This window comes from Anomaloglossus baeobatrachus, chromosome 5 (assembly GCF_048569485.1).
Source record: "Anomaloglossus baeobatrachus isolate aAnoBae1 chromosome 5, aAnoBae1.hap1, whole genome shotgun sequence".
NCBI classification, from domain to species: Eukaryota; Metazoa; Chordata; class Amphibia; order Anura; family Aromobatidae; genus Anomaloglossus; species Anomaloglossus baeobatrachus.
Genome location: NC_134357.1, coordinates 117,684,480 through 117,705,749, shown reverse-complemented (window position 1 = coordinate 117,705,749; position 21,270 = coordinate 117,684,480). Strand labels below are relative to the sequence as shown.

Sequence of the window (21,270 nt, the reverse complement as noted above, 5' to 3'; positions counted from 1 at the left end):
TCCATGTTCTGTGGTCTGATGAGACTAAGATAAACTTATTTAGTTCAGATGGTGTCAAGCATGTGTGGCAGCAACCAGGTGAGAAATACAAAGACAAGTGTGTCTTGCCTACAGGAAGGCATGGTGGTGGGATTGTCCTTGTTTGGAGCTGCATGAGTGCTGCCGGCTGTGGGGAGCTACAGTTTGAGGGAAGCATGAATGCCAAAATGTACTGTAACATACTGAAGTAGAGCTTGATCCCTTCCCTTTGGAAACTGGGCTGCAGGGCAGTATTTGGACATGATAACGACCCCAAACACACCTCCAAGAAGACCACTGCATTGGTAAAGAAACTGAAGGTAAAATTGCTGAACTGGCCAAGCATATCTCCAGACTTAAGCCCGATTTAAGTATTTGTAGGGCATCCTCATTCAGAAGGTGGCGCAACGCAAGGTCTCTAACTTCCACCATCTCCGTGATGTCATCATGGAGGAGTGGAATAGTAGTCCAGTGGCTTCTGTGAAGCTCTAGTGAATTCCATGCCCAAAGATTTAAGGCAGTGCTTGAAAATAATGGTGGCCACACAAATTATTGACACTGGGCACAATTTAGCCATTTTAACATAGGGGTGACTCATTTTGTCAGCGGCTTAGACTTTAACTGTTATACAAGCTGCACACTGACTACTTTACATAGTCTCATCTGTCATATATTCAGGGTTGTCCCATGAAAATAAAATATTTCCAAAAATGTGAAGGGTGCACTCACTTTTGTGATATACTGTGTATGTGTGTATAATATATATATGCCTCTGAGGAATTGTCTTCATTAGTTAATTACTATTTTATATAAACTAAAACTGGTGTGAATGTGTAAAGAGACCATGAATATGTTTTTCCCCTACGCATTTGCGTTGCTAAGATTGGAATGTGTTATGAGTGAATCACAAGAACTGATGACTGTGGATATATATTTCCACTATGTCCAGCACCTCCAGATGCACTGACACATCCTGATACACAAGTGTGATCACTGCTCATCATCGCTGTAATAAAACTGCACGCTCACCTTGTTGTTTTCCGCTTATGGAGTCAATCATACAATGCACTTTTTTTCTCACCAGGCCTGATCTCATACAAGGCGAGATTAAGAGAAGAGACAGAAACTCCATGATTGCGTTTGGACAGAATGTAAGCAGAGAAAACGCTTGGTCCAGTCTGTATGTATTAAACAGGTAAATTCTATGTTTAAGAGGATTTCCATTTTATTGTGTTATTTACTTTCTAATATTCTGTGTATTTCCTGTCTTCATTTATTTCAAGATCTGTTTCCTTTTAATTTTAAATAGAAAAATTTTCATTCTCAAAAAGTGGAAACTTGCCTACCAATCTAATGCTTTTAATAGCTGAGAAATAAACACAATTGTATCAAGTCTAGACAATGTTCCGTGACCTCTCTATATCAGCAGCACAAGTCTTACCCTTGCTGTCTTTTTATACAGTGTGAAAGTAAAGTGCATCAATCTGGAGCCCAGGCTGTTTATGATACAGGGGATAGACTGAATTGCTTACAATTATAGCAAAAACCTGGCAATCAAATGTATTATTCCATTACCTCTGGGTGCAATCAAAAATGTTTCCATTCAGTCACAGCAATCTTAAAAATGTGGAGGAGATGATTTAATTGAGAACCGTGTAATGCTTTTTATCTCCTGTGGTGACACAGCGGAGGATTTGAACATTTATTGCTCAGTCCGCTTACATATTACACAGTACAAGAAAAATTGAACAGTCCAGGTATGGTATGCTTGAATGATTTTTATTTTCACAATTAAACGGTACTGTCCAATGTGTCGGCTCGTACAAGAGCCTTCGTCAGGGACAGAAAAGTACGGTAGTTATGAAGTTCAAGAAAAAATTCCTAGTAGCACCTTGTAGACCAGAAGGTAAATGTGAAGTATGTGAATAGTCAGGAGGCGCACTTTAAACATTAGAAGGATATATGTAACAGTGGTGTACTGTCATATAGTGTAGATGGGGCTCACAAGGTAGATGAAGAGATGGATGAATGCTGCAAAAGGTGGCAACCTGAATGTATATAGTATGATAATCAATCATACATGGTATGGTAGGAAAACCACACATTGGGTGAGGACTTGTATCCCTCCACATACTCACCTCCACTATGCTGTGATAGGCATTTCTCTGGTGCTCTCACCATTCTCCCAATTACCATTAGTATAACAAGTCCTCACCCAATATGTGGTTTTCCTACCATACCATGTATGATTGATTATTATACTATATACATTCAGGTTGCCACCTTTTGCAGCATTCATCCATCTCTTCATCTACCTTGTAAGCCCCATCTACACTATGACAGTACACCAATTTTACATATATCCTTCTAATGTTTAAAGTGCCCCTCCTGACTATTCATATACTTCACATTTACCTTCTGGTCTACAAGGTGCTACTAGGATTTTTTTCTTGAACTTCATAACTACGGTACTTTTCAGTCCCTGACGAAGGCTCTTGTACGAGCCGACACGTTGGACAGTACCGTTTAATTGTGAAAATAAAAATCATTCAAGCATACCATACCTGGACTGTTCAATTTTTCTTGCACTGTGTGCCGGGGTCCTCCTCCACATTGGTTATATTTTTTCTCCCGAGCACCAGGACCACAGAGGTTGAGCATAACTTATCCTTCCTTGTCGCTTACATATTACAGCTGAATGTTGGGTATCTCAGCAGGGTGACTGCATTTTATCTGTTTACTGTCATTGGATTCTGACATTATATAACGCAGTCCCCATTATAAAACAAAAAATAACAAATACATTTTCCACTGGGTCTTCCCTGCCCTGGATTGATTGGTCTTGCCCTAAAGAGACATATCAATCTATGTCAGTTGACGGTGAGAATCCAGGAAAGACCCTCCTGTCCAACCGTCTAGTGTCCAGCGCAGCTCTGTTCCTGTACGTTTTTCTCTAAAACATCACAGCATTTCAGTGTCAAACATACCCGTCTGAAATCGCACAGCCAGTGCCTGATACATGCTGCACGTGTATTGGGCAGCATTGATCAGCTGTTCGATTCCCTTTAATATTGAAAGAGGCCTAAAGCTTATATAATATTCTGCCCACGGGCCCTAAAGTTGTAAATCCAGGAGAAAACATGTATACTTATTCTAATCTGAATGCATCTTATGTGTTTGCAGGAAAGATGACGATATGTGAATATACAGCCTATAAATGGCCGGAACAAAAGAAGGGAATACAGAAGACAGAAGAATAGAATGTATCAGCATGTGGGAAATGTGTTATGTGAATGTATGTTATGATGTTTGTAAGGATCTATGTCCGTTCACATTAATAAGTACAAAGTATGGTTATCTGTGAATTTACTCTGCATATATGCTCCTATGAAGCACTCATTATTTATTACCTATAATCCTTATTGTAGGATACATAAAGGCAGGTGACATCATTATGTTTAATTCAATATAAATGGGGCTAAGGGCAAGTGGCTGCCAATAGCAAATATTAGCTTCCAGATTTCTCGTATGGTCATATGCCATAAATCTACACTCCATTGAATATCTACTGTAGTTTTCAGACTATAAGACGCACCTGACTAGAAGATGCCCCCAGGTTTAGACAACAGAAAATAGGAAAGAAATACTAATATTAAAACTACCCTAGTGATGTAGAGATGTGGCGGGCATAATGTCACTAATGTTGGTGCTCTACGGTTGTGCTTGTTTCTTGGTTCTCTAGAGTAGAAGAGGGGGTAATGATTTTTACAAAGTGGTAGAAGTATACAGTATTATGAGGGTTGTACCAAAAAATAAAGGGCGTTATATACGGTCTCCAAAAGTGGCATAACAAGGTCCCAATATAGTTTTACGTTGGTTGTCTTGTACCAAATGTCATAGAGAGCACAAGTCCATTTATTGTGGAATCAGCCACGTGCCTGGTACCTTACATGTGTAATGTCTTTTATCTCTGCCACTTATGTTCCTTATATGCGATTTAGCTGGCTGTACACTTTAGTGGAAGGTATTGTAATTTCCACACTAGCAAGGATGCCTTTTGCAGATTTTATGTCAAACAGTCCTGCACCCTTCATGACCACACATAAATATGGGCAATCAAAGACGGCATCACATATGTATCCTGTGTGGTGCAGATAGAGCAACACATGGAAATGCAGGAGAATGGCTTTAGACTGAGACTCTTCTTCTAAGTGTAAATTAACCTATCTACATGTGACAGTTTTATTTTTCTTCCTCCTGTGCCTCAAAGATCCATTCTATTATCCCTCATGTGGACACAAGCTTTCCATGACCTGATCGCAAGCTCGGCGCAATCCCTCTTGCTCAGCATTAACTGCACAGATCGAGAGAGAACTGTGCAGCCGCTTAGTTATCTCAGGATTGGAGCACAGCACTTATGAGAGCTCTAAACTGTAATTTAAGGAAGCAATCCGGGAGTTCTGGAACACCTCACCTTACTGACTGCAGACTATAAGACGCATGTAAATTTTTGCAAGACATTACCTTAGTAAAATGTGCGTCTTATAGTCAGAAACATTCGGTGTATATACTGTTATTTGTAACCCATGAATAACAAGTACCATCCTTGCAAGAAAAATGTTCTGGTTGACATGTTATACATATACTGTATATCATATCAATCTAGTTTGTATACTGCTTTAGAGCACAGGATGCCCTTCATTTGTAAAGAAATGTCAATTTTGTCAGTAATTAATATGCCCCATTTCCACAGTATATAAAATGGTTAATATGTTTGATATTTGTCGCAAGTGGTAATGGATTTTTTTGTAAGAATCATTTCTGGGAAAGAAGCCTATTGTGATGTAAGGCCTCTTGCACATCGATCTATACAGATGTAGCTAGAAGATGTAGAGACACCAAAGACACAGTTATCCCTCCTAGGGGCAAATAGCTCCATTATATAGCATCTGATAGAGAAAACAATTACTTATGTATGGCCCCGTACAACTCTATACAGTTGCAGAGATTGTCTGTTGCTTTAATACAGCAGTGTGCACAAGGCCTAATATAGTGGTCTTCAACCTTTCTTACCTTGAGAGTCACATTCAGCTCCGATAGAGGGTCACAAACCACTTTCAGCTCTCAGAGAGGGTCACGAGCCACATTGAGCTTTGAGAGAGGGTCACGAGTGCCAGTCCTGAAACCCAGAGTATGATATAAAGATAGCCAAAGTTCCCACAAAAGTACACCGATACCCCGACACCTTGTTCTTCCTCCCTTATGGGCAGTATATTTACATCCAGGGGTGCCCACTTTACCCCATTCAGTATTTTACATTAAACATTCCACACAATTATATCCAACTTCAAGCGCCAACTTAACTGGAAATATCATTTTATCTCAAGCTTACCATATTTATCGCCCCTGCCCAGGAAATTCCCATCCGGATCTGCTGTTCTGTGGGTGACTACTTACAAAAGTCACCATCTGGATATCTGTTCTTCATAGATGTCTTCTAGATCTGATGCTAATGTACCAAGCTGGCAGACAGCCGGCAGCCACGCATCATGGGCCCACGAGCCACATGTGGCTCCCGAGCCTCAGATTGGGGACTTTTGGCCTAATATGATATACTCGCTTCTTTGCCCTGGTATGCATTATAAATATAGACGTAAAATATATTTTTAACATAAACTGGAAATAATCTTTGCTAATTTCTACATAAACTTTAGTTTTAATAGTAATTGAATCTGAATGTATTCAGACCCCATAAGTATACGTGAAGCACTTACCAAAAAAGTTTTTACTTTATATCTTTGTATGATGTAAGTGGGAAGATTAACTATTGCAGTATTCCCCTATTGTCTCTACAGAAACCTTTTGTTTAATTTATAAAATCAGCAACACTTTTAATTGATAGCACTCCCAAACGGTATCATGGACCTGTATTATAAGGATTAACACTGGAATTTAAAGTGTATTTGCACATTGTAAAACTTTTTATATGTAGTTATTAGCTCATATATACCTTCAGCCATAACATTAATGCCACTGACAGGTGAAGTGAATGATAATGAATCACTAGTGCTAATGGCTCCACTGTGAGTCAGACACATTGCTCTATCACATTGAGTTGATAAGATCTCATACTTTTGAATTCCTTGGTGTTCATTTGTTAGAAGTAGGAAATATATGGATCTGAGCAACCTTGAGAAGTGCCAAGTTGTCATGGCTAGATGATTGGGTGAGGGCATCTTCAAGACTACAGGTCTTATGGGATGCTCCCAGTATACCGCACTTCCATAAGTGGTTCAAGGAAGGACGACTGATGAACCCGTGACTTCCGTACTTCCATAAGTGGTTCAAGGAAGGACGACTGATGAACTAGTGACTTAGTCATGGGTGTCCAAGTCTTATTGATGCTCATGGGTTTGTGTAGGTTGTAACGTCTGGTCCTATGTTCCTCAAAATCCACCGCAGTACAATTATCGTAATTTTCGTATTATAAGACGCATCAGATTATAAGATGCACCCCAAATTTAGAGGAAAAAAAAGATGAGGTCCGTCTTATAATCCAGTGGTGTTTTACCGGGGGGGGGGCAGTGGTGGTGGAGCAGGGTCACGGGAGGCCGGGGTGGTAGTGGAGAAGGGCGATGCTGTGGGCGGTGCAACGGGTGTCCCGGTTGCTTGCTGCGGGTGCTGTGAGGCAGGGACATTCAGAAACTGTTGGCTGTGCAGGCTTCAAAGAAATAGTTCAATCTGCGCACACGCCGACTCTGGAGACCATCAGCTCAATGACAAGCTTAGAGCTCGTCTGCACATGCACCACCTTCGGGCACCATTTTCCTGAAGTCCGCTGCCAAAGATCAATAGGCTGGAAGCGGCATGTGCACAGATGAGATCTAGAGCAGACAGCTCAATCTGCGCATGCGCCAACTCTGGGCTCCATTATTTGAAGCCTGTACCGCCGACGTTTTACAAGCCGTCCTAACCGATATCTCTGTGCTACTTGCAGACTCACAGTGCAGAATATATTCCCTGCACATACTTAACTCCAGTAAAGGGTCATTTCTGCTCATAATCCAATATCTTTTTTATTAGGGCGTGTTTTTTTTAGCAAATGTAAACTTATACTATAAATATCACATTGTTTAAGCAATGAATTTCAGAGGCTGGAACTACTGATGGAGTGTATATGACAGTGTATACTGTACACTAATAAAAGGCAGATGTGTATGATGTAAATAGTTACTTTCATGGGTGGAAGTGTTCGATGCAAGTTGACCCCAAGTATATAAGAATTTACTATATCTGTGTACATATCAGTCAAACTCCACATATCCTTAAAACATATCACAGTTTTCTTTACAGGCTGAAGTATAGGGAGTCTCTTACATGGATGCTGGCCCAAGTAGCAACAACAATGAATCATAATATGTAAAACATTTTGCAGACGTTTGTTACAAAGTATTGTATATGTGACCATACACATCCATGGGATATCTATACAACAATATCCTATTGATATGCCAGAAATGTCCCAATTACGGGACCCCTCTAAATTTAGCCAAAAATACTAATTTCAGCTGAACTATCGGACCATTTAATGTGCCCTGCAAAACTTTTCTGTTAGATGTCTGGGGAATGGGCATGTTGAATTTCATCATGTCTTATGACTTGTTCCCATTACTATAGGCTTATTTCCCTCTATAAGAAGGGCACGTCTACACAGCAATCCGCCAACAAGCATCTGACTCTCCTATGTAACAGATAATTCATGTATATAAAGGGGATTTTGGCTCAATATATTGAGTGCAATCATTTGAATTGTAAATTATATATTCCTATTTCTTGCTGCAAATCTTATTGGCTATTTATGTGGCTGAAAAGATTGTTTACCCTGATTATTCTGTGAATAGTCTTACCTTATTGGTTCAGATGTATTTTATATACCACTGTCATGTACTTACATTCCATTTCATATAATTTTTATAAAATTAACTCATATTCTAACATTTTTTTTTTTTCAAGCATTATCCTACAAGCATTTTATATTTATAAATACCGGTATATCGACTTATATTTTTACAACTTGTAAAAAAAAATGTAAAATGTTTTAATAAACTTCTACATATAAAGCATGTGACTTGATTTGGTTTCGTAACAAAAGTTAATGAGTATGTCAGAGGTTTAGTACTAGAGATGAGCGAACCTGAGGTTTGGTGTTCGTACGGAACACATACTTAAAAAAAAAAACAAAAAAAAACCCAACAAAATAACAAACTTCGGGTTCAGATTTCAGGTGCTTTACGTATGAACACCACTTACGCGAGTATCGCTGTGCTCGGTCCTCAGCCCAGTATGAGCCGCTTGCAGCATTTGATCGGCTTGCACTGGGGGTAACAACAGCGTGATCGGATGCAGTGTGCACCAAGAAAAAAAAACAACTCACCTGACCCCAGAAGGGCTCTGTTTATGGCTGCATGTGGGCTTAGATCTGAACTGTCCTTTAGTGACTTCCATTGGGGTTCAGGTCAAGTCCGGGTCCAAAACCAAACTTTTTCAAAAGGCAAGCTGCACCCACAGAACCGAACGTCCACGCTCATCTCGATTTAGGACATCACTGGGTGCCTGCACAAGTACAGACCAAAATTGGGATGTGTAATTGGCCAATAGATTCGGTTTACATCAGTCGCATCTGCCAAAATAAATGTAATGCGCTTAAAAATCTGTCTGCAATACACAATGATTATAGCGTGTGTAGTGCATGTGAAAAATATTCGAAAGGTAACCCAATTATGGGGAATTAATAAGGTTTTATCTTAGGATGGCATAATGGCTAAGGGGCTCTACCCAATAGATAACTGTCGGATGTTCTGACGAGCGCTCCTGTGTTCTCTATGAGAGCCTTTGCCAAATATCTCTGGAGTTAGTTTATCTTTCCAAGAACAAAAGGAGTGTTAGTTCGAAATCGGACATGCCGGATCCTTATCCAATATCAGTGCCTTGAAAAAGTATTCATGCCCCATGAACTCTTCCACATTTTTCATGTTACAGCCACAAACCTAAATATATTTTTTCAGGATTTTATGTGATATACCATCACTAAGTAGCAAGTATTTGTGAAGTATAAAGAAATGATACATACTTTTCTAAATATTTAAAAATTAGAAATCTTAAAATTGTGATTTGCATTTGTATTCAGCCCCCTTGAGTCAATACTTTTTTAGTACCATCTTTCACTGCAATTACTGCTTTAAGTATTTTGGAGTATGACTCTACCAGCTTTGGACAGTTACAGGTTGCAATTTTTGCCCATTCTTCATTGCAAAATAGCTTTAGCTTAGTGAGATTGGATGGAGGCGTTTGTAAACATCAATTTTCAAGACTTTCCGTAGATTCTCAATTGGATTTAGGTCCGAACTTTGACTGAGCCATTTAACCAGAAGTATTATTACAGTAAGGTGGACCCCGATTCCAGTCTTTTTGCAGCCTCAACCCAATAGGTTTTCCTCTAGGATTGCCTTGTATTTAGCACTATCCATCTTCCCATCAACTCTGACCAGCTTTCCTGTCTCTGCTTAAGAAAAGCCACCACACAGCAGGATGCTACTACCACATTTGACTGTGTGGATGTTGTTTTCAGGGAGATGTGCAGTGTTTGCTTTCCACCACTCATAGCATGTTGCAGTAAAGGCCCAGTTACATGCAACAACATATCTAACGATATGTCGTCGGGGTCACGGAATTCGTGACGCACATCTGGCGTCGTTAGTGATGTCGTTGCGTGTAACAGCTCCGAGCGAGTGCTAACGATCAAAAATACTCACCTTATCGTTGATCGTTGACATGTCGTTCATTTTCAAAATCTCGTTCGTCGTTGTGGACGTAGATTGTTCGTCGTTCCTGAGGTAGCACACATCGCTACGTGTGACACCCCAGGAACGACGAACAACAGCTTAACTACGTCCTCCGGCAACGAGGTGGGCGTATCAATGCGGCTATTCTCCGCCCCTCCACTTCTATTGGCCGCCTGCAGTGTGACGTCGCTGTGACACCGCACGAACCGCCCCTTAGAAAGGAGGCGGTTCACAGGCCACAGTGACGTCGCTAGGCAGGTAAGTATGTGTGACGGCTCCTAACGATGTTGTGCGCCACGGGCAGCAATTTGCCCGTGACGCACAATTGACGGGGGCGGGTGCTTTCACCAGCAACATCGCTAGCGATGCCGCTGCATGTAAAGCCCCCTTTAGTCCAAAAAGTTCTTCTTCACTCTCATCTAACCAGAGCACCTTCTTCCACATGCTAGCTGTGTCCACTACATAGCTTTCTGCAAACAGGACTTCTTATGGCTTGATTGCAAAAATGGCTTTGTTTTTGCCACTCTTCCATAAAGGCCGGATTTGTGGAGTATATGACTAATATTTTTCCTGTGGATAGATTACCCCACGTGAGCTGTGGATCTCTGCAGCTCCTCCAGAGTGACCATGGCCCTCTTAGCTGCATCTCCTTGCTTGGGATGTCAGTATAGATAAATGGCCATATCTTTTAAGATTTGCAGTTGTGCCGTACTCCTATTTTTAAATGGTAGATTGAACAGTGCTCCATGAGATGTTCAAAGCTTGGGCTATTTTTTTATAACCTTACTTTCTTTACTCTACTCCACATTATTATCTCTGACCTGTTTGGTGTATTTCTTGGTTTTCATTATGCTGCTTCATCCCCAATGCTCTAAAACAAACCTCTGAGGCCTTCACAGCTCCGCTGTAGTCAAACTGAAAATAATTTACACACAGGTGAATGCTATTTATTAAGTCACTTATTTTTCAAGGCACTGTACACATTAGACCAAGCCTGCCGATGTTAATCTAATGTATATAGGGGCCTAATCTTGCCCCGTTTTTTTCTAATGTAAGATTTGTTGTATTCTTCAGAAATCTGTCAGTGTATAAAACCATAGTTTACTGGTTTAAAAAAAAAGGGAATAAAAAGTCTAACAACCCCGACTGCAACAAAATATGCACAATTTGCAATTTTTTGTGGAACAGCAGCAATAAAATGTCAACAAATGATAAGATGAGACAGATGTAATTACCTTTGCCATCTCAATTAGATAATATATCAGCAAGGTACAAAAAGAGAGAGATTTGAAAGCAGAGCACTATGGTTAAACATTAACTGTCTAACATGAGGCAACATTAATAAAACATGAGAGCATATAGCACGTCTTAGGACATTACTTCTCACCTACATTCCCTTAATGTGCAGGATGCGTGCCAACATAAGGCTATATTTACCTGCATCACATGGTGTTGCGAAAGGTTCTTGTGCTTGTGTGTTTTCTATAAAGTTATTCAAGGACATTGTCATTACCAGAGGGGGTAATTTCTGTATTTAAAGATTACATAAATCCAAGAAATGGTAATAGATCAGCTGACCAGTCTGAGCTCATGCCTTGTCAATACCTGGTTTTCCTTGATTGCACGGGTCTGGACTGGGGAAACGTCCAAGTAATAGTAGCAACCTTGTAAATGGATCCAACAAAAAAAGGAGATTCCAAGTGGTAGTGAAAAAAAGTTCCAACTTTATGGAGCAATTAAAATTCCAGAGCTCATGACAAAGTGCAGGAATAATGCGATAATGGACTACGCGTTTCGGTTGTGTAAAGCCTCCTTCCTCACGGTCCCAGGCTCACATAACATATAATATATATATTACCATTCTCCGAAAATTATTGTGTGTGTGTATATATATATACAAACTATTATATCTGCATAATATATGCTCGAATACTTATAATGACCAGGTCTAATTGTAGGACATAATATATAGTGCCAAGGAAATCCAAACCTAGGGATACATCTATTCAAAAGAAACAATCTTGTTATAATTCCTGATAACCTTAAAATATCCGCATGATAACAAAGATTTCCCAAACTCCGAGACAAACACGCGACACAAAAATAAATCCCCAGTGGGAAAGACGTAACAAAAAAATGTCAGTTTGCAAAAAAATTACAATAAATAAAACAAATAAAAAATCAAAGTAATGCAACATGGAAGAAAGATCACGGTGTTTCCCAAGTATCCACATGATGGCAGTAGTCTCAGAAAGAAAAAAACATAATATAATTTGCATCACAGCAAAAATAAATAAAGACAAAGTCAGATCATTCTCAAAGAGAAAGTATAAGAAGAGATGCGGAGTATGCAAGATGTAACCGCAATATAAAGGGAAACCCCAAGGAAGAGTATAAAGGCTTAATGAAAAAGTACAAAATGATCCAGGAAAGCAAAACAATGGCGGTAGACAACCTGAAGGTTAAGAAGTATCCCTACGAGTGTTTCGCTTAACGCTTCTTCCAGGGGGTATTTTGATGGAGTGTACTCAAGGTTTTTATGCCTCTACTCACCAATCGCCATAATATTTTCATTTCATTTCATAATTGCAGTGAAACTATTGATAAAATTCCATATCATGTAGAGACCGTAACCTGCATGTTTTTTCATTTCACCCAAGGGCTCAGTGCACTGTTATATCCCCAATATGCATTTTTGGGGTTTCTCCCACAGCTGATTGACAGCACTTGCTTTCAAGAGTGAGTGTTGTCTGAACTCAGCCACTTTGCAGGTGCGCACTAACACTGGCTGAGTCTGGCTGCACACACACAGTGTCAGTGCAGAATGCAAATAGTGTGGACAGGCCCTTTCTCCTCCCTGGCTGCTTTCTGAAGTCACTCGCTTGTTACACTTCTGGGTTTTTCAGGGTAGCAAGTGGAGGATGCAGAGAGGAGAATGCACCCGCCCACACTGTGTGCACACTGAATGTGTGTGCACGCACCTGCGCTTAGACAGGGTCAGTGTGTGTGTGCAGGTATGTAGGATGTGTTCAGGCAGCACAGTTTCTGAGCGAGCAAGCTTTGTCAATCAGAAATCGTTGAAGTCCTTGAAATGCAAATTAGGCAAAATAATGATGCACTGAGCTCCCTCAATTGCACTTAATTAAAAGTATATTTCTCACACACTGTACCATTAAAATGTACAGTGCTATTATGATTTTTGCATTGGTTAGGTTCCCTATACTACTGTAGAGCTACGTTAATATGTATTTTTTGGGGTGGCAAACTCCCTTTAAATTTTACAGTGGCCCTTGGGATCACAGTAATTCAATCTAACAATGTCCCCCCAGGCAGGAAAGGTTGAGCATCCCTGATCTAGGAAATGGCCAAACAGACAAAATGTGCTGTATGCAATTTAAAAACCTCAAGTTTGTAGTGTTAGAGTATATTAAGAAAGCTCCAAAAATAAAGCGACAGTCTCATTTAGAAATCAACTGCAGCATGGAAGAAAGAAAGTAGTTGGATCAAAGACTGGGGGGCTAATACAAGAGCTGACAATTTCAAAGCGTAGATATAATATACAGTGTGTCCACCCATATCCTGTCCACTGCCAATACCTTGAGAATGGCGGCAGCTATAGGCATAGAAGTGGTGTCTAGGTATAGTAAAGTAGCCATGAGCTACACAATGAAACCACCTATAGCGCCACCTGGTGGAAAACAACGGAGTTAGCAGTTTTATCTCGAAAACGGAACGAGATAGAGAAAAAAAGTGAATTACAAAGTTGTAGGGTATAATCAATTCAATATGAATCTTGCATACAGAAATGCTATGATTAGAATGTGTAAAACTCACAAGGCTGCGGACGTGAAGCAATATCTCATGGAGACCTTCCTAAAAGTCTTTGGGTATGGTGGCTGCGTGGAGTGGCCTCCACGCTCACCTGACCTGACCTGACCCCATTGGACTTCTTTCTGTGAGGTCACATCAAACAGCAGGTGTATGCGACCCCTTCACCAACATTGCAGGACCTACAACGACGTATTACAGATGCTTTTGTAAACATGTCACCTACCATATTGCACAACGTGCAGCAAGATACAGCATGCTTTCCAGAGTCCAGATGTGCATTGCAGCTGACGGTGGCCACTTTGAGCATCAAAGTTAAATCAGCGCCATATGCGTCACCAGCATTCAATGGTTTTTTTTTGGGGGGGGGGGGGGTCATGGGTTTCATATCATAGCATTTCTGTATGCAAGGTGTCGATTTGTATTGAATTGATGATGCCCTGTAACTTTGTAATTCACCTTTTTCTCTCTCGTTTAGTTTTCAAGATAAAAATGCTAACTCCGTTGTTTTCCACCAGGTGGCGCTATAGGTGGTTTCATTGCGTAGCGCATGGCTACTTTACTATACCTAGACACCACTTATATGCCTATAGCTGCCGCCGTTCTCAAGTTAATGGCGGTGGACAGGGAATGGGTAACATGGCAATTTAATAAAAGACAGCTATCATGGTGAACATTATTATTAGGGAAACACTATGAAATGCCAGCCCAGGGCACCAAGGGGGCTTGTCTCGAGGGGTGGCATAGTCTGACAGATTTTGACCCTGGGTAAAAAATGCAGAAATGCTGTGGTTCTTCTCGTTGTAGCAGCTGATAACGTAAACTACAGCACCAGGGCCCCTCCTGTCATCAGGATTCCCTCACAATCTAAAACAGGTTGATCTAAAACAGACACTCCTTTAACAAAATTCCAGATGCGCAGATAAAAAAAACAGCTGTAAACAAACACTTTTCCCATGAGGCTTTACTCCGTAATACTGAATTCAGCAAAATATTGTTTTTGTCAGAATTCCCAGAAGCCTAAAACAATATTGACTAAAACCCAGATTATTCTCTGCCAAAGAAGTCTAAATTTTACACTGGGCTCCAGCCAAATGTTCCTCCAGTGCAGCACAAAACGCCAGGGCCAAGAGGTTGCAGATAAGTGAAAAATGGTATTTAAAAACGAAATAACTGTCACAAATTAGACACATACAAAGATAGGTAGTAAAAATATTCACAAATGGTTGTCCATTTTCTTTTTTGCCCATTTATACAGTAAAGATCCTTAAAAGGGAAAGTCTACTGTGTTCTGCTGTAAGTGTTGCATCTAGAAAGGTAAGAGTCAGGACAAAGTGAAAATGCATCTTTTACAAAGTCTTGGTCAAGGGAGTAACTACAATAGGGGTTGCAATTTCACCCAGGTCATTGAGCCTAAGGAACCCAAAAAGTCCCTTTGGCCCCTGTGAAAATACCAATACTATTAAAGGCTCGCAATAATTGTGGTCCTTATTGGAGCGTTTACATTTGGGCCCATGAGCTTCAAGTTACGCCATTGGTCCTGGCACTCCATATTTGTGCAAAATATATTTTTTGAATGTAAAACTTAACTGACTACTGAAAGAGAGATCTGTGGCTAAGGCGTTTAATAACCCCAGTCACTTATATGGAAGCCCTTTCTGTAAGTTTGCTTCCTTTCTCCATTTAAAAAAACAAAACAAAACAAAAAAAACTTAAAGGGGTATTCCTATCTCCAATGAAACATAGTTGGAGAAAAAGACATGGACCGCACATCCAAAAATCATGCTTTGATCTAATGCTGCTAGGTAAAAATATATATACCTCAACATGAAATTCTTGGTTTAATATTCTGATCAGACTGTATGAAGCCCACTGCCACGTCACGGCAAAACACTGAGTGGGTCCCTAACTCATTTGAAGCCTTACAGGTGCAGAGCCGTGCACCACCCATCACCACAGTGACAGTTGCACCAGGAGGGCAGGTGACCTGATGCCTCACAACAACCATGCTGCAAAGCTAAGCCCCCTTGACTCCATGACACACCACCCCACTGACACAAACACTGACCCCTCCTGTGACTCTGAGTCACAAACAGAGGATGAGACTCCGGGAACATTGCTAAAAGAAGGGAGACGTTATCTTTTCTCATCAGTGGATACACAGATAACCTTCTCCGGGCTGTCCGAAAGACCATGATGGTGGAGGAGACGGAGAAACCAAGATCCATCCACAATGAGATGTTCGGGGGCCTCAGATCCCAAAGGCACAGAGTCTTCCCCGTTAATCAGCATGTCCGGGCCATGATCATGGAAAAATGGGATGAAGCTGAAAAGAAGCTAGTGATTCCCCGGGACTTCAGAGATCTTCTTCCTTTCTTCCTTTTGAGCCTAAGGACATCAAAGCATGGGAAGACATTCCCAGAATTGATGTTCTTGTAGCAAAGGTGGCAAAAAAGACTTCCATCCCATTTGAGGACTCTTCTGGTTTTAGAGAACTGATGGACAGGAAGGCAGATGGGTAGACTCCTGAAGAAGGCATGGGTAGCCTCAGCAGCCACCATCAAAACTAATATAGCGGCTACTTCAGTGGCTAGATCCATGTCTCGGTGGTTGGATGATCTGGAAGCTCAGATCATGGACAAGGCCCCTAGGTTCGGCCCGCCGTGCTATATGGCTGAAAACATGATCAGGAGATACAGTTAGGTGTTACGAGGGGGACCCGGGGAAGCGTGCCAAGATGGGAAATGGACAGCTTCCGCCGGTCAAGGTTCACTGTGCGGTGTAAGGGACCGCTGCTATGGTCAGGAAAGAGTGAGCGGGTTGCTACTAGTGATTGTCTGGAATGTCACAGACGATCTATGTACACCGGTCCGCCCTAACCCGTGAGGGTTGTATGGCTCGGGGCTTCTCGATCGGTGTACGTGTTGCACGGGGACGCACAGAGGTGCCTACGCATGTGTGCCAGCGGGAGTCACAAGATATGGCACGAGGGTAGCACAGAGGTGCCCACGCACGTGTGCTTTCAATAACCAGGTGAGTCCGGTGGAGACTCGAGGAGCTCACCTGGGACAGGGACACGGCCTGTCGAAGGAGATACTGCCGGAGCAGCAAGGTAGGAACACGGCCTGCTGAAGGAGATACTGCCGGAGCAGCAAGGCAGGAACACGGCCTGCCGAAGGAGATACTGCCGGAGCAGCAAGGAAGGAACACGACCTGCAAACCAGGTGCTGCCTAAGCAGCAAGGGCCAAGCCCACAAAAGACAATAATGCCTGAGCAGTGGCGTGGCAGCACGCTGCCAGACATCCAAACATAGAAGGACGGTCGCGCGCCGCCATGATGGCAGGGGGAGCTTTTAAGGAGGTGTAGCTCCACCCAGGGGCGGGCGTGAGATGGACGTGACCCAATCAGGATTCGTGACGTCTTGGCCCGGCCAGTCAGGATTCAGCACACCACCAGCCTCGTTATCGGGCCGTGTGCTATCAGTGAGCGAATCAGAAGACGTCACGTGGGGCACATACTCATCTTCCTGCCTCTGGGTCATAAAGGCGGGATCCTCGGTTTCACAATGTGCAGAGATAAGGGAAGTCTTGCTGCTTCCCTGATCATCCATCCCTTGCACACTGCGCAACCTCCCAGACCCTCTGTGATGCTGAGCAGGAGGGCTCGTGGCAGACAAGGGATGGGAGACCACTCCATTCCTTGCAAGGGTAGAACCACCAGGTGTCACCCTTCTGCTGCATCTCCAAGGAAGCAACTCCTGCAGACTGCGCAGTCTCCCAGACCTTTGGTGCTGCTGAGCAGGAGGGCTCGCGGCAGACAAGGAATGGGGGACCACCTCATTCCTTGCAACAGGAGAGCCACGAGGTGTAACAGTTAGGTCCAGAAATATTTGGACAGTGACACAAGTTTTGTTATTTTAGCTGTTTACAAAAACATGTTCAGAAATACAATTATATATATAATATGGGCTGAAAGTGCACACTCCCAGCTGCAATATGAGAGTTTTCACATCCAAATCGGAGAAAGGGTTTAGGAATCATAGCTCTGTAATGCATAGCCTCCTCTTTTTCAAGGGACCAAAAGTAATTGGACAAGGGACTCTAAGGGCTGCAATTAACTCTGAAGGCGTCTCCCTCGTTAACCTGTAATCAATGAAGTAGTTAAAAGGTCTGGGGTTGATTACAGGTGTGTGGTTTTGCATTTGGAAGCTGTTGCTGTGACCAGACAACATGCGATCTAAGGAACTCTCAATTGAGGTGAAGCAGAACATCCTAAGGCTGAAAAAAAAGAAAAAATCCATCAGAGAGATAGCAGACATGCTTGGAGTAGCAAAATCAACAGTCGGGTACATTCTGAGAAAAAAGGAATTGACTGGTGAGCTTGGGAACTCAAAAAGGCCTGGGCGTCCACGGATGACAACAGTGGTGGATGATCGCCGCATACTTTCTTTGGTGAAGAAGAACCCGTTCACAACATCAACTGAAGTCCAGAACACTCTCAGTGAAGTAGGTGTCTCTAAGTCAACAGTAAAGAGAAGACTCCATGAAAGTAAATACAAAGGGTTCACATCTAGATGCAAACCATTCATCAATTCCAAAAATAGACAGGCCAGAGTTAAATTTGCTGAAAAACACCTCATGAAGCCAGCTCAGTTCTGGAAAAGTATTCTATGGACAGATGAGACAAAGATCAACCTGTACCAGAATGATGGGAAGAAAAAAGTTTGGAGAAGAAAGGGAACGGCACATGATCCAAGGTACACCACATCCTCTGTAAAACATGGTGGAGGCAACGTGATGGCATGGGCATGCATGGCTTTCAATGGCACTGGGTCACTTGTGTTTATTGATGACACAACAGAAGACAAGAGTAGCCGGATGAATTCTGAAGTGTACCGGGATATACTTTCAGCCCAGATTCAGCCAAATGCCGCAAAGTTGATCGGACGGCGCTTCATAGTACAGATGGACAATGACCCCAAGCATACAGCCAAAGCTACCCAGGAGTTCATGAGTGCAAAAAAGTGGAACATTCTGCAATGGCCAAGTCAATCACCAGATCTTAACCCAATTGAGCATGCATTTCACTTGCTCAAATCCAGACTTAAGACGGAAAGACCCACAAACAAGCAAGACCTGAAGGCTGCGGCTGTAAAGGCCTGGCAAAGCATTAAGAAGGAGGAAACCCAGCGTTTGGTGATGTCCATGGGTTCCAGACTTAAGGCAGTGATTGCCTCCAAAGGATTCGCAACAAAATATTGAAAATAAAAATATTTTGTTTGGGTTTGGTTTATTTGTCCAATTACTTTTGACCTCCTAAAATGTGGAGTGTTTGTAAAGAAATGTGTACAATTCCTACAATTTCTATCAGATATTTTTGTTCAAACCTTCAAATTAAACATTACAATCTGCATTTGAATTCTGTTGTAGAGGTTTCATTTCAAATCCAATGTGGTGGCATGCAGAGCCCAACTCGCGAAAATTGTGTCACTGTCCAAATATTTCTGGACCTAACTGTAGTGCCTCAAAAAATCAGCTCTGTTCCATTCCCTTTTCAGGCATTCGGGTCTTCGGCCCCGTGTTAGATGAGATTCTGGAGAAGGCTTCGGATAACAAAGGAGGATTCCCAGAGGAATAACCTTGGCGGTCTCTGCCCTCTCGTAGATTTCGATCTTTCGAAGGGCAGGATTACAAAGGGAAAGGAAAGACAGGAAGGTGGAGCTATCACAAAGGGTGGAAAGATAGGAACCCCCCATTTTGACTCCAGGAAGAGGCCAGATAGGTCCTGACACCATGTGCATAGGCGGGACACTGTGTGGTTTTCTGGAGGAGTGGAGAAACATATCCTCCAATCCATAGGTCCTCCAGGTCATAAAGCAGGGACTCCAGATTGAGTTCTCCCGTATCCCTCCCGAAAGGTTTCTCCTCACAAAGCCCCGATCCAGGTCCGTTTCCGCCCATCTCTGGATGGACGTAGAAACCCTGTTACAAACACAAGCAATACTTCCTCTTCCAGTTCCGGAACAATTTCAGGGTCACTACTCAACCCTTTTCTCAGTCACAAAACTGTCGGGCGAATTTCTTACAATTATAAATTTAAAACCTCTCAACCAGTGGGTCCGTTACAAAAGATTCCACATGAATACCATAAAGTCTACTATCCCTCTTCTCAATACAAATTCTGTCATGGTCATGATAGACCTAAAAAGTGCCTATTATCACATAGCCATCCATCCAAAGTTCCAAATAAACCTAAGGTTTTCCCTATAGAAAGAGGGAACGATTTACCACTTCCAGTTCTGGTGCCTGCCATTCGGCCTGTCCTCTGCTCCCAGAACATTCACAAAAGTGATGGCAGAGGTAGACACCGATCTCAGAAGAACCGAAGTGACAATAGTACCCTACCTAGACGACCTTTTACTGGTAGCGGACTCACAGGAGGAACTGTCTTGGGGGATTCCTACTACCTTAAGACAACTCCAGTCCCTAGGTTGGATAGTAAACACCCACAAGTCCAATCTCCAGGCAGAAACCAGGAAGATTTTTCTGGGTATCATGCTGGACTCCAGCGCAAGAATCTCCTTTTTACCGTCAAAAATGGCAGAGGTGATCAGGAGCAGAATCCAAATCCTCCGACAGAAGAAGAGGAGCACAATCAGGGAAGCCATGAGTCTTCTCGGCCTAATGAGATCATGCATCCCATGCGTCACGTAGAGCCAATTTCATTCCAGAGTCCTTTAGAAGCTGATTCTGTCCGCTACTATTGGTTCCCGGTGGTCCTTGAACAGCAGGATCAGTTTACTTCCCCTCATGTCAAAGAAGATTTGAAGTGGTGAATGGACTGGAAGAACCTGGTCGGAGTTCCCTGGGATTGCTCTCCCTATGTCACGCTTACTACTGACGTAAGTCAGACGGGTTGGGGAGCTCATGTGGGGTCCAATTACTTCCAGGGAAAGTGTCCAGTACGGATGACAAACAAGTCCTCAAATTTCAGAGAGCTGAACGCTGTCTGGCAAGCCCTCAGGAGGAATCAACACCTATTCCTGAATCGTCATGTCAGGGTTTTATCCGACAATATCACAATGGTGCCTTTTCTCCGGCACCAGGGAGGCAACTCCCTCTCCAAGATCTGGCAAAAGAGATTTTTTTGTTGAGCCGAAAGATCAGTGCTAGCCATCTCCGCTATTCATCTGAAAGGCTCCGAAAACTGCCTGGCAGATTACCTTAGCAGGCGCACGATAAATCCCTCATAAAAGGAATTGAAGAAAACTATATTTCAGAGTCTGATCTGCAGATGGGGTGCCCCTCAAGTGAACCTGTTCGCCTCGAGAAGAAATGCAAAGACAAGGAAATTCTTTTCCTTGAACCCAGGAGACAACCCAACTGCAGTGGATGCCATGACTCAGACCTGAGACATGAGTCTAGCGTATGCTTTTCCTCCCCTCCCATTGATTCCCAGAGTGCTCAGAAAGATCCAGGACAGAGCCAGAGTGATTCTCATAGTGCCTTACTGGCCGAAGAGGAGCTGGTTCTCGTTATTGAATGCCCCTGCAATAAGAGACCCTGTGTTCCTTCCCCTGAA

The 21,270-nt window shown here is 42.4% G+C and overlaps 1 protein-coding gene across 1 annotated transcript in view; it reads left to right on the top strand.

Annotated features, from left to right (window-relative positions):
* LOC142310945 (uncharacterized) overlaps positions 1 to 8,073 on the top strand; it is a 144,078-nt gene extending 136,005 nt beyond the window's left edge. Inside the window, exons 8-9 of the mRNA XM_075348799.1 lie at positions 1,103 to 1,213; positions 3,202 to 8,073. Coding sequence (XP_075204914.1) covers positions 1,103 to 1,213; positions 3,202 to 3,220 — 130 coding nt within the window. The 3' untranslated portion in view covers positions 3,221 to 8,073. The remainder of the gene's footprint in view (positions 1 to 1,102; positions 1,214 to 3,201) is intronic.
* Positions 8,074 to 21,270: the final 13,197 nt, after the last annotated feature.